We start from the raw sequence: 13558 nt of genomic DNA, 5'->3' as shown, positions 1-13558 counted from the left end.
TCTCCCATCTCCACAGAGGAACTCTAGAGCTCTGTCAGAGCTCTTGGTCACCTCCCTGACCAAGGCCCTTCTTCTCCAATTGCTCAGTTTGGCTGGGCAGCCAGCTCTAGGAAGTTCTTGGTGGTTCCAACTTCTTCCATTTTTAAGAATGATGGAGGTTGCTGTGTTCTTGGAAACCTTCAATGCTGCAGAAATGTTTTGGTACCCTTCCCCAGATCTGTGCCTCGACACAATCCTGTCTCGGAGCTCTACGGACAGTTCCTTTGACCTAGATTGCTGAGGACTTTTTTTTATTTAATCCATTTCAGAATAAGGCTGTAACGTAACAAAATGTGTAAAAAGTCAAGGGGTCTGAATACTTTCAGACGACACTGGGTGTGGTAAATCATACAGTCTCAGGAATGGCTCAGGAAATGTATTTGGTCAGAGAAGTCATCTTTTTTATTTTCTTACACCTTATTTGTAGAACAAGCTTCAAAATGTTATTAAATGTGATGTTCTGGTGCCTCTAGGTCCATTCAGAAAGCTGATCGAGGACCTTATTACTGATGAATGTGATGTTCTGGTGCCTCTAGGTCCATTCAGAAAGCTGATCGAGGACCTTATTACTGATGAATGTGATGTTCTGGTGCCTCTAGGTCCATTCAGAAAGCTGATTGAGGACCTTATTACTGATGAATGTGATGTTCTGGTGCCTCTAGGTCCATTCAGAAAGCTGATCGAGGACCTTATTACTGATGAATGTGATGTTCTGGTGCCTCTAGGTCCATTCAGAAAGCTGATCGAGGACCTTATTACTGATGAATGTGATGTTCTGGTGCCTCTAGGTCCATTCAGAAAGCTGATCGAGGACCTTATTACTATTATACTTATTACTTATTATTGATCAATGTGTTAGTTTTTTATGACTGCGTTTTTCTTTCTGCTTCCATTTTGTATTATGATGTATGTATTTCTGCAATTCAGGGTTCATATGTAAAGGAGACCAATGTCTCAGTATGACTCCTTGATAAAATGTAAATACAATTGGTGTGAAAATTACCATATGCGTTGGCAAGACGGTACAAATAGATCTAGGATTACCAATAACCTATGGGCAATTCCACTGTCACCGAATTACGCTTTGACTCAGTTTCTTCACTTTAAAATGTATGCCAAACAAAAAACATTGATTTCAAGGTTTGCACAAGGGTGACTTTTACCAATTTCCACACATTTTTAAAAATGAACTGCGCAGATACCAACTTTGATAACGTAAATTACGGTGTTCTTGCTCAGGTTTTTATGCAAGATTCAAAGATGTCTGCAGAAAGAATGGGGTGTCAGCTATGACATGGTGATTGAAGTGGATTTACACCCGGTAACGGAATTAAATCATGGGTTCCTAATCTGTACTACACGGAAATGAATCATTATAAATGTGAATGTCATTCTCCTGATGTTTCACAAGTTTGGACATCACAGTGCAGTACAATACAACAGAGGGTACAGTATACTGTACTCAGTATTGTACTGTGCCCTACTCACTACTGTACTGTGTTATCCAAACATACATCTATAATAGGTTCAGATTTGGTCCGGTCCGTCTGCGGACGTTAACATCAAGGCCAGGGTGGACTGACCCAACGTCCATGGCTGTCCGGTGTCTGTCGGTGCTCAGTGGGTGAGGATGCTGGCTACAGTAAATACAAAGAGAGGGGGCTCATTGGTTGGTGTCAGAAAGAGTTGGGTGAGTTGAGGAAGAGAAAGATGGGCCTCCCGAGTGGTGCAGCGGTCTAAGACACTGCATTTTTCCCAAGAGAGAGAGAGAGAGAGAGTGTGTGTGTGTGTGTGTGTTTTTTTACAGGTAGGATGAGTTACACAAATTATTTAGCTTCAGTCGGCTGGTAGGTGACGGTGGCAAAGTTGGTTTGACTTCGGATAGGCTCTCTCTGGGGCTAGTTAGAGACCATCAATAAATTATACAATCTAAATGGGACTTATCATGTTGCATACCTTTTAGTTCGCATTACATGCTTTCAATATTTGTATATGAATTTATAGTTGGAGGGTTTTAAATCATTGAAATTTGGAGCTATTAGAATTGTAACATGTTCATTGTGTAATTTACCAATGGTCCCTAACGAGTTCCATAGGGATATCCAAAGTCAACCCAAATTTACCACGGATATTACGATTGGGTCGCATGAACCTGGACTCCGAATTGATGATTACTTGTGTGCTGCCAGCTGTTGGCAAGATTGAAACAAACCCAACCTTAATTTACATTGTGATGTAGTCACAACTACAAGTCTCACAAAACAAAGTTTTAGACAAAACTAACTTTACGACCAAAATTATTCTATTTACAGTTGTAGTAAATTTTGACAGTAGAATGACTCGTATCGATGCCACATAGGCTGTTTTCTAAACAAGAAGTTGTTTTTAGGGGCAGTTGCTCTTTAAATTTGGAAGAGACTACAAGGTCAGTGATACCAGCCGACCTGGCTGGTGTTGTGATATGGTTCAACACACAGTGAAGAATCAATTCTGCTCAGCTCAATTGAGTTTCCAGTGAACTCGAGGGACCCTGATTGGCAGAACGGTGTACTGTTTAGCTAATGTAATGATCTGCTAGCAGAGATGGATACATTAGTAGGTTAAGTGCCTTGATAATCACATTAAGATGATCCTTTCCTCTTTCCTATGAGATCGACAGTATCACACTCGCTCTCTGCTTTCATGTTTCTCTCCTGAACTCCTGTAGTACAGTGCTCTCAAAATATTCACACCTCTTGATTTTTTTTCACACATTAAGTTGTAACCAGCTTGAATTTAAAATTGATTAACTGTAGTTTTTTTTGTCACTGACCTACACACAATACCCCATAATGTCAAAGTGGAATTGTGAAGGGTAAACAAAAAACAAAAAAACAGATTGAGTATGGTGAAGTTATTTATTACACTTTGGATGGTGTACCGGTACACAGGGTCAATTTCAACCACTTTTTCTCTCAAATAAAAAGCCTGCCGAGATAACATTTTGATTAAAAGCATCACTTCTCTGATTCTTCTCAGTTATGATGCCAGCGTCAGACAGAACTTGCTTAAGCAAGGAAGAAGAGGAATTTGTACGCTTCAGTGATAGTCAGAGAAAGAGAGATTTCAAAAGTAACTTGATTTACCTTTGTTACAGATACAGGCATCCTTCCTAACTCAGTTGCCGGAGAGGAAGGAAACCTCTCAGGGATTTCACCATGAGGCCAATGGTGACATTAAAACAGTTAGAGTTTATTAGCTGTGATAAGAAAAAACTGAGGATGGATCAACAATATTGTAGTTACTCCACAATGCTAACCTAATTGACAGAGTGAAAAGAAGGAAGCCTGTACAGAACAAAAATATTCCAAAACATGCATCCTGTTTGCAACAAGGCACTAAAGTAATACTGCAAAAGATTTGGCAAAGCAATTCACTTTTTGTCCTGAATACAAAGTGTTATGTTTGGATCAAATCCAATATGACACATTATTGAGTACCACTCCCCATATTTTCAAGCATTGTGGTGGCTGCATCATATGGAAGTCCAGAGAGGACATATGAAATCCCTTGTTAAGTCGATCAGAACTTATTTATTTCATGATCACGACATAACAAAAGTTCTTTAGCCGAGACCACAAGAAACTCTATAAATAGGAGTGGATGCATTGATGATAGATTGACAGTGTGGCTGAGGCGGCAGATCATCACGGTGGATCAGCACATATGTTTTGATTGATTGCTACATTAAGGGATGGTACATTTTAATGCTAACGTTATGCTTTCATTTGTTTGGAGCTCATTATCAGTTTATAAGTTAGAATGATAGCAAGCTAAATGTCCCTTGTGCTAAGTGCTCTTGGGGCATCTAAGCCCTCGTATGGTATTTACAGTGGCTTGTGAAAGTATTCACCCCACTTGCCATTTTTCCTATTTTGTTGCCTTACAAACTTAGATTTTTGGGGGGTTCGTATCATTTGATTTACACAACATGCCTACCACTTTGAAGATGCAAAATATTTTTTATTGTGAAACAAACAAGAAATAAGACAAAAACAGAGAACTTGAGCATGCATAACTATTCACCCACCCAAAGTCAATACTTTGTATAGCCAACTTTTGCAGGTATTACAGCTGCAAGTCTCTTTGGGTATGTCTCTATAAGCTTGGCACATCTAGCCACTGGGATTTTTGCCCATTCTTCAAGGCAAAACTGCTCCAGCTCCTTCAAGTTGGACGGGTTCCAAGACATTTAAATGTTTCCCCTTAAACCACGAGTGTTGCTTTAGCAATATACTTAGGGTCATTGTCCTGCTGGAAGGTGAACCTCCGCCCCAGTCTCAAATCTCTGGAAGACTGAAAACAGGTTTTCCCTCGAGAATTTCCTTGTATTTAGCCATCATTCCTTCAATTCTGACCAGTTTCCCAGTCCCTGCCGATGGAAAAACATCCACATGATGCTGATGCTGCCACCACCATGCTTCACTGTGGGAATGGTGTTCTCGGGGTGATGCGAGGTGTTGGGTTCGCACCAGACATAGCGTTTTCCTTGATCTGACCAGAGTACTTTCTTCCATATGTTTGGGGAGTCTCCCACGCGGCTTTTGGCGAACACCAAATGTGTTTGCTTATTTTTTTTCTTTAAGCTATGGCTTTTTTCTGGCCCCTCTTTCGTAAAGCCCAGCTCTGTGGAATGTACGGCTTAAAGTGGTCCTATGGACAGATACTCCAATCTCCTCTGTGGAGCTTTGCAGCTCCTTCAGGGTTATCTTTGGTCTCTTTGTTGCCGCTCTGATTAATGCCCTCCTTGCCTGGTCTGTGAGTTTTGGTGGACGGCCCTCCCTTGGCAGGTTTGTTGTGGTGCCATTTAAAAAAAAATGGATTTAATGGTGTTCCGTGGGATGTTCGAAGTTTCAGATTTTTTTTTTTATAACTCAACCCTGATCTGTACGTCTCCACAACTTTCTCCCTGACCTGTTTGGAGATCTCCTTGGTCTTGGTGGTGCAGCATTCTTGGTGGTGCCCCTTGCTTATTGGGTTGCAGACTCTGGGGCCTTTCAGAACAGTTGTGTGTGTGTGTGTGTGTGTGTGTGTGTGTGTGTGTGTGTGTGTGTGTGTGTGTGTGTGTATATATATATATACTGAGATCATGTGGCACTTAGATTGCACACAGGTGTACTTTATTTAACTAATTATGTGACTTCTGAAGGTAATTGGTTGCACCAGATCTTATTTATGAGCTTCATAGAAAAGGGGGTGAATACATATGCACACATCACTTTTCAGTTTTGAATTTTATAGAATTTTTTGAAAAGTTCTTTTTTTAAATTTCACTTCACCAATTTGGAATATTTTGTGTATGTCCATTACATGAAATCCAAATAAAAATGCATTTAAATTACAGGTTGTAATGCAAAAAAAAAGGAAAAACACCAAGATGGATGAATACTTTTGCAGGGCATTGTCAGCCCTGAACGATGCCTAACAGGCAGCCCTGTCTCCCTGGATGTATTCCACTGCCAAGACCACAGACAATCACATTTAAGCAACAATGCAGCTACAGTGCCTTCAGAAAGTATTCATACCCCTTGACTTATTCCATATTTTCTTGTGTTACAACCTGAATTTTCTCACCCATCTACACACAATACCCCACAATGACAAAGTGAAAACATGTTTTAATTAAGAAATGTTAGCACATTTTTGGGAAATGAAATACAGAAATATCTAATTTACTAAAGTATTGTAATACGTTAGTTTTTTTTCATGATATTATACTTTGACATTACAGAGTATTTTGTGTAGATCATTGACAAAAAAAATGGAAAATATGGAAAAAGTCAAGGGGTGTGAATTCCTTCCGAAGGCACTGTATATTTGGAATCAATCGAGCATCACTTTTTCAGTGCAATTTTTAAGTAAAAAATAGGTATTCGGTTAACTATAGAAAGGGGGGGGAATATAAAAAATTTTAAAAAGTAAAATGACAGTGAAAATAACAGTAGCGAGGCTAAATACAGGTGGTACCGATACAAAGTCAATGTACGGGGGCACCGGTTAGTTGGGCTATTTGAGGTAATATGTAGATGGAGGTATAGTTAAAGTGACTATGCATAGATGATAAACAAAGTATCAGCAGCGTAAAAGAGGGGTTGGCGGGGGTTGCCTTATGGTCCTAGAATTGGTGCTCCGGTACCGCTTGCCGTGCGGTAGCAGAAAGAACAGTCTATGACTCGGGTGGCTGGAGTCTTTGACAAGTTTTAGGGCCTTCCTCTGACACCGCCTGCTGTAGAGGTCCTGGATGGCAGGCAGCTTAGCCCCAGTGATGTACTGGGCCGTACACACTACGCTCTGTAGTGCCTTGCGGTCGGAGGCCGAGCCGTTTCCGTACCAGGCAGTGATGTAACCAGTCAGCAGGATGCTCTTGATGTTGCAGCTGTAGAACCTTTTGAGGATCTGAAGAACCATGCCAAATCGTTTCAGTCTCCTGAGGGGGAATAGGTTTTGTCGTGCCTGCTTCACGACTGTCTTGGTGTGTTTTGGACCATTCTAGTTTGTTGGTGATGTGGACACCAAGGAACTTGAAGCTCTCAACCTGTTCTACTACAGCCCTGTTGATGAGAATGGGGGCGCGCTCGGTCATCCTTTTCCTGTCGTCCACAATCCTCTCCTTTTGTCTTGCTCACGTTGAGGGATAGGTTGTTATTCTGGCACTACCCGTCCAGGTCTCTGACCTCCTCCCTATATGCTGTCTCATCGGGGATCAGGCCTACCACTGTTGTTGTCTGCAAACTTAATGATGGTGTTGGAGTCATGCCTGGCCATGCAGTTGTGAGTGAACATGGAGTACAGGAGGGGACTGAGCACGTACCCCTGAGGGGCTCCAGTGTTGAGGATCAGCGTGGCAGATGTGTTGCTACCTAGCCTCACCACCTGGGGGCGGCCTTTCAGGAAGTCCAGTATCCAGTTGCAGAGGGAGGTGTTTAGTCCCAGGGTCCTTAGCTTAGTGATGATCTTTGAGGGCACTATGGTGTTAAACGCTGAGCTGTAGTCAATGAATAGCATTCTCCCGTTGGTGTTCCTTTTGTCCAGGTGGGTAAGGGCAGTGTGGAGTGCAATAGAGAGTGCATCATCTGTTTGAGCGGTATGCAAATTGGAGTGGGTTTATTTTGGGATAATGGTGTTAATGTGAGCCATTACCAGCCTTTCAAAGCACTTCACGTCTACGGACGTGAGTGCTACGGTCTGTAGTCATTTAGGCAGGTTGCCTTTGTTCTTGGGCACAGAGACTATGGTGGTCTGCTTGAAACATGTTGGTATTACAGACTCAATCAAGGACATGTTGAAAATGTCAGTGAAGACACTTGCCAGTTGGTGTGTCCGTTTATCCTCATTCCTTCTCTTCTACTTTTGCCAGCTTTCTTCTCCCTCTTTCTCACTTTTACACAAGCTCTCCCTTTCAGACCAGCTTTCTGGCTCATAAAATCTTTCTGTAAACCCACCTTTTTTTGCGCCACACTTGGTATCTGTCCATCTCCTTCCCCCTCTCATTTCACCCTATTTTCTTGTCTCCTTCTTTCCTCAGTCACCCCCTCTTCCCCCCCTCCTGTGCTCCCCCTCTTCTCTCCACGCTTTTTCTCACACATGGGGAGAACAGAGGGCTCTGTGTGTGTGTGTTGACAGGGTGAGCTGTGGGGACGGGAGTGGGTGTGAGGGGGCTTTAAGAAGGGAGATGGAGAGCGACGACAGCACCCCGGCCAGAGAGACATACGTGTCTGTGTGTGTGACACTGGAGACTGGATGAATAGCCCGGCGTTGAGCTCCACTTAGGGAGCTATTGGTCGAAGTGTGTCACTCTCCTTGCTCTAGAGCTCAGGTGGGACCCATCACACACGGTGAGATGACAGAGACACTGCCAAGTCAAAAGCTTCCCTTTCACTGCTTCCCTGGCCACCCACTCGTCTAGAGATTTCACTGTGATCTGGACTTGCCAGGATCTTTCTGTTTCAACCATGGCCAAATTCAGCCAGACCCTGCAAAATTCACATGGAGAAATGTCAGTAACAAGCTCTTATCTCAGTCTGAGGTGTTTGTGTGGGAGTGTGTGAGTGTGCGTTTTGAGTGTTTTGTGTGTTTGTTCAGTCTGTTGGAATGTGTTGAGCATGTTTTTACGTCCAAGAATGGGCCGTCTGATTTGGTGTTGTGTTTTTGTGCGCTTGCATGCATGCTTGACTGTGATTGTGTTTACTTGTGTGTGTGTGTGTGGCACATCGCCAGCCCCTGTGAACAGCCCCTCTTTGTGGACACAAGAAGTATAGTGATGGTGGTGCTATAACTCTCCAGAGACTCCACTAGATTACACCTCACATATTACCAACACAACGCCCCCTCAACAGACAAGAACCAACTTCTAAACAACATCAACATAAACAACAATCCAGCAGCACAAACAACCAGCACTAAAGTATCAATGCAAGAGACAAACTCGATTCAACTCCCCCACAAAACTGCAAACCAATCAAAACAAAGTGCCATGCCAGCCTTAACTTATCAGCAACACATGGCTGTTCAAAAAAACTATGTACAGTTGAAGTCGGAAGTTTACATACACCTCCTTGATACTCCTTTCCAATACTCAGTTTTTTTGCAATTTCTGACATTTAATCCTAATAAAAATTCCCTGTCTTAGGTCAGTTAGGATCACCACTTTATTTTAAGAATGTGAAATGTCAGAATTAAGAGTGATTTTATTTCAGCTTTTATTTCTTTCATCACATTCCCAGTGGGTCAGATGTTTACGTACACTCAATTAGTATTTGGTAGCATTGCCTTTTAAATTGTTTAACTTGGGTCAAATGTTTCGGGTAGCCTTCCACAAGCTTCCCACAAGAAGTTAGGTGAATTTTGGCCCATTCCTCCTGACAGAGCTGGTGTAACTGACTCAAGTTTGTAGGCCTACTTGCTCACACATGCTTTTTCAGTTCTGCCCACAAATTTTCTATGGGATTGAGGTCAGGGCTTTGTGATGGTCACTCCAATATCTTGCCTTTGTTGTCCTTAAGCAATTTTGCTACAACTTTAGAAGTATGCTTGGGGTCATTGTTAGTTTGGAAGACCCATTTGCGACCAAGCTTTAACTTCCTGACTGATGTCTTGAGATGTTGCTTCAATATATCCGCATAATTCTCCATCCTCATGATGCCATCTATTTTGTGAAGTGCACCAGTCCCTCCTGCAGCAAAGCACCCCACAACATGATGCTGCCACCCCCGTGATTCACAGTTGGGATGGTGTTCTTCGGCCTGCAAGCCTCCCCCTTTTTCCTCCAAACATAACAATGGTCATTATGGCCAAACAGTTCTATTTTTGTTTCATCAGACCAGAGGACATTTCTCCAAAAAGTATGATCTTTGTCCCCATGTGCAGTTGCAAACCGTAGTCTGGCTTTTTTATGGTGGTTTTGGAGCAGTGGCTTCTTCCTTGCTGAGTGGCCTTTCAGGTTATGTCGATATAGGACTCGTTTTACTGTGGATTTAGATACTTTTGTACCCGTTTCCTTCAGCATCTTCACAAGGTTCTTTGCTGTTGTTCTGGGATTGATTTTCACTTTTCACACCAAAGTACGTTCATCTCTAGGTGACAGAACGTGTCTCCTTCCTGAGCAGTATGATGGCTGCGTGGTCCCATGGTGTTTATACTTGCATACTATTGTTTGTACAGGTGAACGTGGTACCTTCAGGCATTTGGAAATTGCTTCCAAGGATGAACCAGACTTGTGGAGGTCTAAAAAAAATTCTGAGGTCTTGGCTGATTTCTTTCGATTTTCCCATGATCTCAAGCAAAGAGGCACTGAGTTTGAAGGTAGGCCTTGAAATACATTCACAGGTACACCTCCAATTGACTCAAATGATGTCAATTAGCCTATCAGAAGCTTCTAAAGCCATAACATCATTTTCTGGAATTTTCCAAGCTGTTTAAAGGCACAGTCAACTTAGTGTATGCAAACTTCTGACCCACGGGAATTGTGATTAAGTGTAATAATCTGTCTGCAAATAATTGTTGGAAAAATGACTTGTGTCATGCACAAAGTAGATGTCCTAACCGACTTACCAAAACTATAGTTTGTTAACAATAAATTTGTGGAGTGGTTGAACAACAAGTTTGAATGACTCCAACCTAAGTGTATGTAAACTTCCGACTTCAACTGTAAGTGAAGCACCACCACATTGAACACACTACCACAGCTGGAGCAGGAGCTGGTAAGATGCAGTATTTATAGTGTGGTGGTTCCGTGGTGGTGGGGCTTGCCCTGGGTTAGAGGTGGAAGGGAATGCACTGGAGCAACAGATGTCTCTCTGTCTGATCAGTATAGCAAGAGGAAGAGTTGGGAATGTGTCTTGTTTTGGAACCATAAACTGAGAGAAGTTGGTGATGTGTCTTGTTTTGGAACCATAAACTGAGAGAAGTTGGTGATGTGTCTTGTTGTGGAACCATAAACTGAGAGAAGTTGGTGATGTGTCTTGTTGTGGAACCATAAACTGAGAGAAGTTGGTGATGTGTCTTGTTGTGGAACCATAAACTGAGAGAAGTTGGTGATGTGTCTTGTTGTGGAACCATAAACTGAGAAGTTGGTGATGTGTCTTGTTGTGGAACCATAAACTGAGAGAAGTTGGTGATGTGTCTTGTTGTGGAACCATAAACTGAGAGAAGTTGGTGATGTGTCTTGTTGTGGAACCATAAACTGAGAAGTTGGTGATGTGTCTTGTTGTGGAACCATAAACTGAGAGAAGTTGGTGATGTGTCTTGTTGTGGAACCATAAACTGAGAGAAGTTCGTGATGTCTTGTTGTGGAACCATAAACTGAGAGAAGTTGGTGATGTGTCTTGTTGTGGAACCATAAACTGAGAGAAGTTGGTGATGTGTCTTGTTGTGGAACCATAAACTGAGAGAAGTTGGTGATGTGTCTTGTTGTGGAACCATAAACTGAGAGAAGTTGGTGATGTGTCTTGTTGTGGAACCATAAATTGAGAGAAGTTGGTGATGTGTCTTGTTGTGGAACCATAAACTGAGAGAAGTTGGTGATGTGTCTTGTTGTGGAACCATAAACTGAGAGAAGTTGGTGATGTGTTTTGTTGTAGAAGTGTGAGACTAACCACATTTCCATCCAACCATTTCATGCTGATTAATTACCTGACTAAAAAAAGTCCCGACCTGGTTGATAGAATCATGAAATGCTGGTACAAATTTCTAAATGCCGACAGACAATTTGTTTGTAAGACATGGTGGGATCTTTTTGTGTTTGTAAAATTTTTAAATGGCGGTGGAAATGCCTTTATGCGCAAATATTTAAATATAATATTTACTTATCGAAGTAAACTTGGAGTCACGCGATGGTATGTTGTGTGGTCCTCACACTATGATTCAGGACAGCATGCAGATTAAATCAATTATGATGAATTTCACAGGGTAATGAATGTGCTTGATACTCCTTTCCAATAAATATCAAGGGTCTTATTCTGGTGACATGATGATCGTTGCTTGGCTGCCTTTTGACAAATACAAATCATATCGCTGTTATCCATAATAACCTCATAATGTAGGTAGCCTACCCACATTGTATCTGCGAGCTGTTGGCTGGAGCACATTTGCTTTATAACGCAGCTCGATGATACAATGTGGGTAGGCTACCTACATTATGAGGTTATTATGGATAACAGCGATATTATTTGTTTTTGTGACGAAAGTATCAGAAGAGTTGAAAATACTATGGAAATCCATTTAACTTGTATTTTTCACTCGGTACATGGGAATTTTATGGCAAAAGTGCACATAAAAATAACTGTCATCACGCACAGGCTTTTATTTGCAAAAAGTCAATTTGCTGGAAATACATCTCTGGTGGGAAAATTCTCAATGTTATATGCAGATTTGAGTATTTGCATGAAAATCTTTTGCAAATTGGATGGAAACATAGCTGCTGGCAGCATTATTTCAGTCGCTCTGCATAAGTGTCTGTCTGATACAGTAAACAATTTATATCCATTAACATCTGCATGCTTATTGGACAGTCCAGAGTCTCCAGACTGGTCTCCTCTGGGAGTGACTAGGGAACGCAGTAGGTCTGCTAAAGAGATTATTAAACAGACAGACTGACATAGGAGAAGATCTGATTGGTGGTGAGGTCATTTTGGGACTGGACCTCCTGATGTTAATCTTCAGACAGACAAAGAAGGATGTCATGCTGCTAACCTCTACTCCTCATTCCTCTAGTTTCTGTTGCTTGTCATTTTATTGACTCACTCTGTTCCTCTTTCCTCCTCCTCTGTTTCTCCTTCTCTCTTTCCTTCTGTTTCTCCTTCTCTCTTTCCTTCTCTGTTTCTCCTTCTCTGTTTCTCCTTCTCTTTCCTTCTCTGTTTCTCCTTCTCTTTCCTTCTCTGTTTCTCCTTCTCTTTCCTTCTCTGTTTCTCCTTCTCTTTCCTTCTCTGTTTCTCCTTCTCTCTTTCCTTCTCTGTTTCCTCCTCTGTTTCTCCTTCTCTGTTTCTCCTTCTCTTTCCTCCTCTGTTTCTCCTTCTCTTTCCTTCTCTGTTTCTCCTTCTCTGTTTCTCCTTCTCTCTTTCCTTCTCTGTTTCCTCCTCTGTTTCTCCTTCTCTCTTTCCTCCTCTGTTTCTCCTTCTCTCTTTCCTCCTCTGTTTCTCCTTCTCTCTTTCCTCCTCTGTTTCCTCCTCTGTTTCTCCTTCTCTTTCCTTCTCTGTTTCTCCTTCTCTCTTTCCTTCTCTGTTTCTCCTTCTCTCTTTCCTTCTGTTTCTCCTTCTCTCTTTCCTTCTGTTTCTCCTTCTCTGTTTCTCCTCCTCTCTTTCCTTCTCTGTTTCTCCTTTCTGTTCATCTCTCTCCTCTCCAGGTAGTCGCCCCACTGTGCAGTATATGTCCTCTCTGTGTGAGCTGCCACAGGCCCTGCAGCCCTACTACATCCAGGGCTATGTCCTCACCACCCTGCATCCCATTATCCTCTCTGTTGGACGCACACGCTCCCTGCCCTTCAGCATGCTCTACCGAGCCATCCTCACCCGCCCACGACCCAGGTACCAGACACATACACACGCAAGGGCTGCCTTTCATGGGAAAATGCCCCATTTCTAGAATCAGTTTGAACTGTTGGGGTGGTAAAACACAAACTGACCTGAAATCTGAGTCGATGCCTAAGCCGTCACAACAACCCCTAAAGGTATCCTCTTCCCAGACTAAACAGTTCAGAAGAGTTGGTGCATATATCATGGAAACATTTTGTGACACATTTTTATTAGTTTTGAACTTTGGTGAGGGTTTTTTCAGCTGTTCGGGCCCACACATTTTTTTTTCTGGAGACGTTCGGAGCCGAAGTCTACGCCCCATCGTCTGTGATTGGTCAACAGTAGGGATTCTGTTGTGATAAACGACTCGTTTTCATGTAAATTATTTCATTGAGAAATACTGCACCAAACATCTTAGTTAGATGTCAAATTGCGTGACTAAGATCTTGGCAAAAGCGCAAAAATTTGACAGA

General features: G+C 42.2%; 1 protein-coding gene across 1 annotated transcript in view; it reads left to right on the top strand.

Moving 5' to 3' along the window:
• LOC112224869 (raftlin-2-like) overlaps positions 1–13558 on the top strand; it is a 43885-nt gene that overhangs the window by 11957 nt on the left and 18370 nt on the right. Inside the window, exon 2 of the mRNA XM_024388487.2 lies at positions 12917–13116. Within this exon, the coding sequence (XP_024244255.1) occupies positions 12917–13116 (200 nt within the window). The remainder of the gene's footprint in view (positions 1–12916; positions 13117–13558) is intronic.

Source organism: Oncorhynchus tshawytscha, linkage group LG26 (genome assembly GCF_018296145.1).
Source record: "Oncorhynchus tshawytscha isolate Ot180627B linkage group LG26, Otsh_v2.0, whole genome shotgun sequence".
Lineage (NCBI taxonomy): Eukaryota > Metazoa > Chordata > Actinopteri > Salmoniformes > Salmonidae > Oncorhynchus > Oncorhynchus tshawytscha.
The sequence above is the reverse complement of the archived record's forward strand: the minus strand, read 5'-3'. Positions and strand labels throughout refer to the sequence as shown.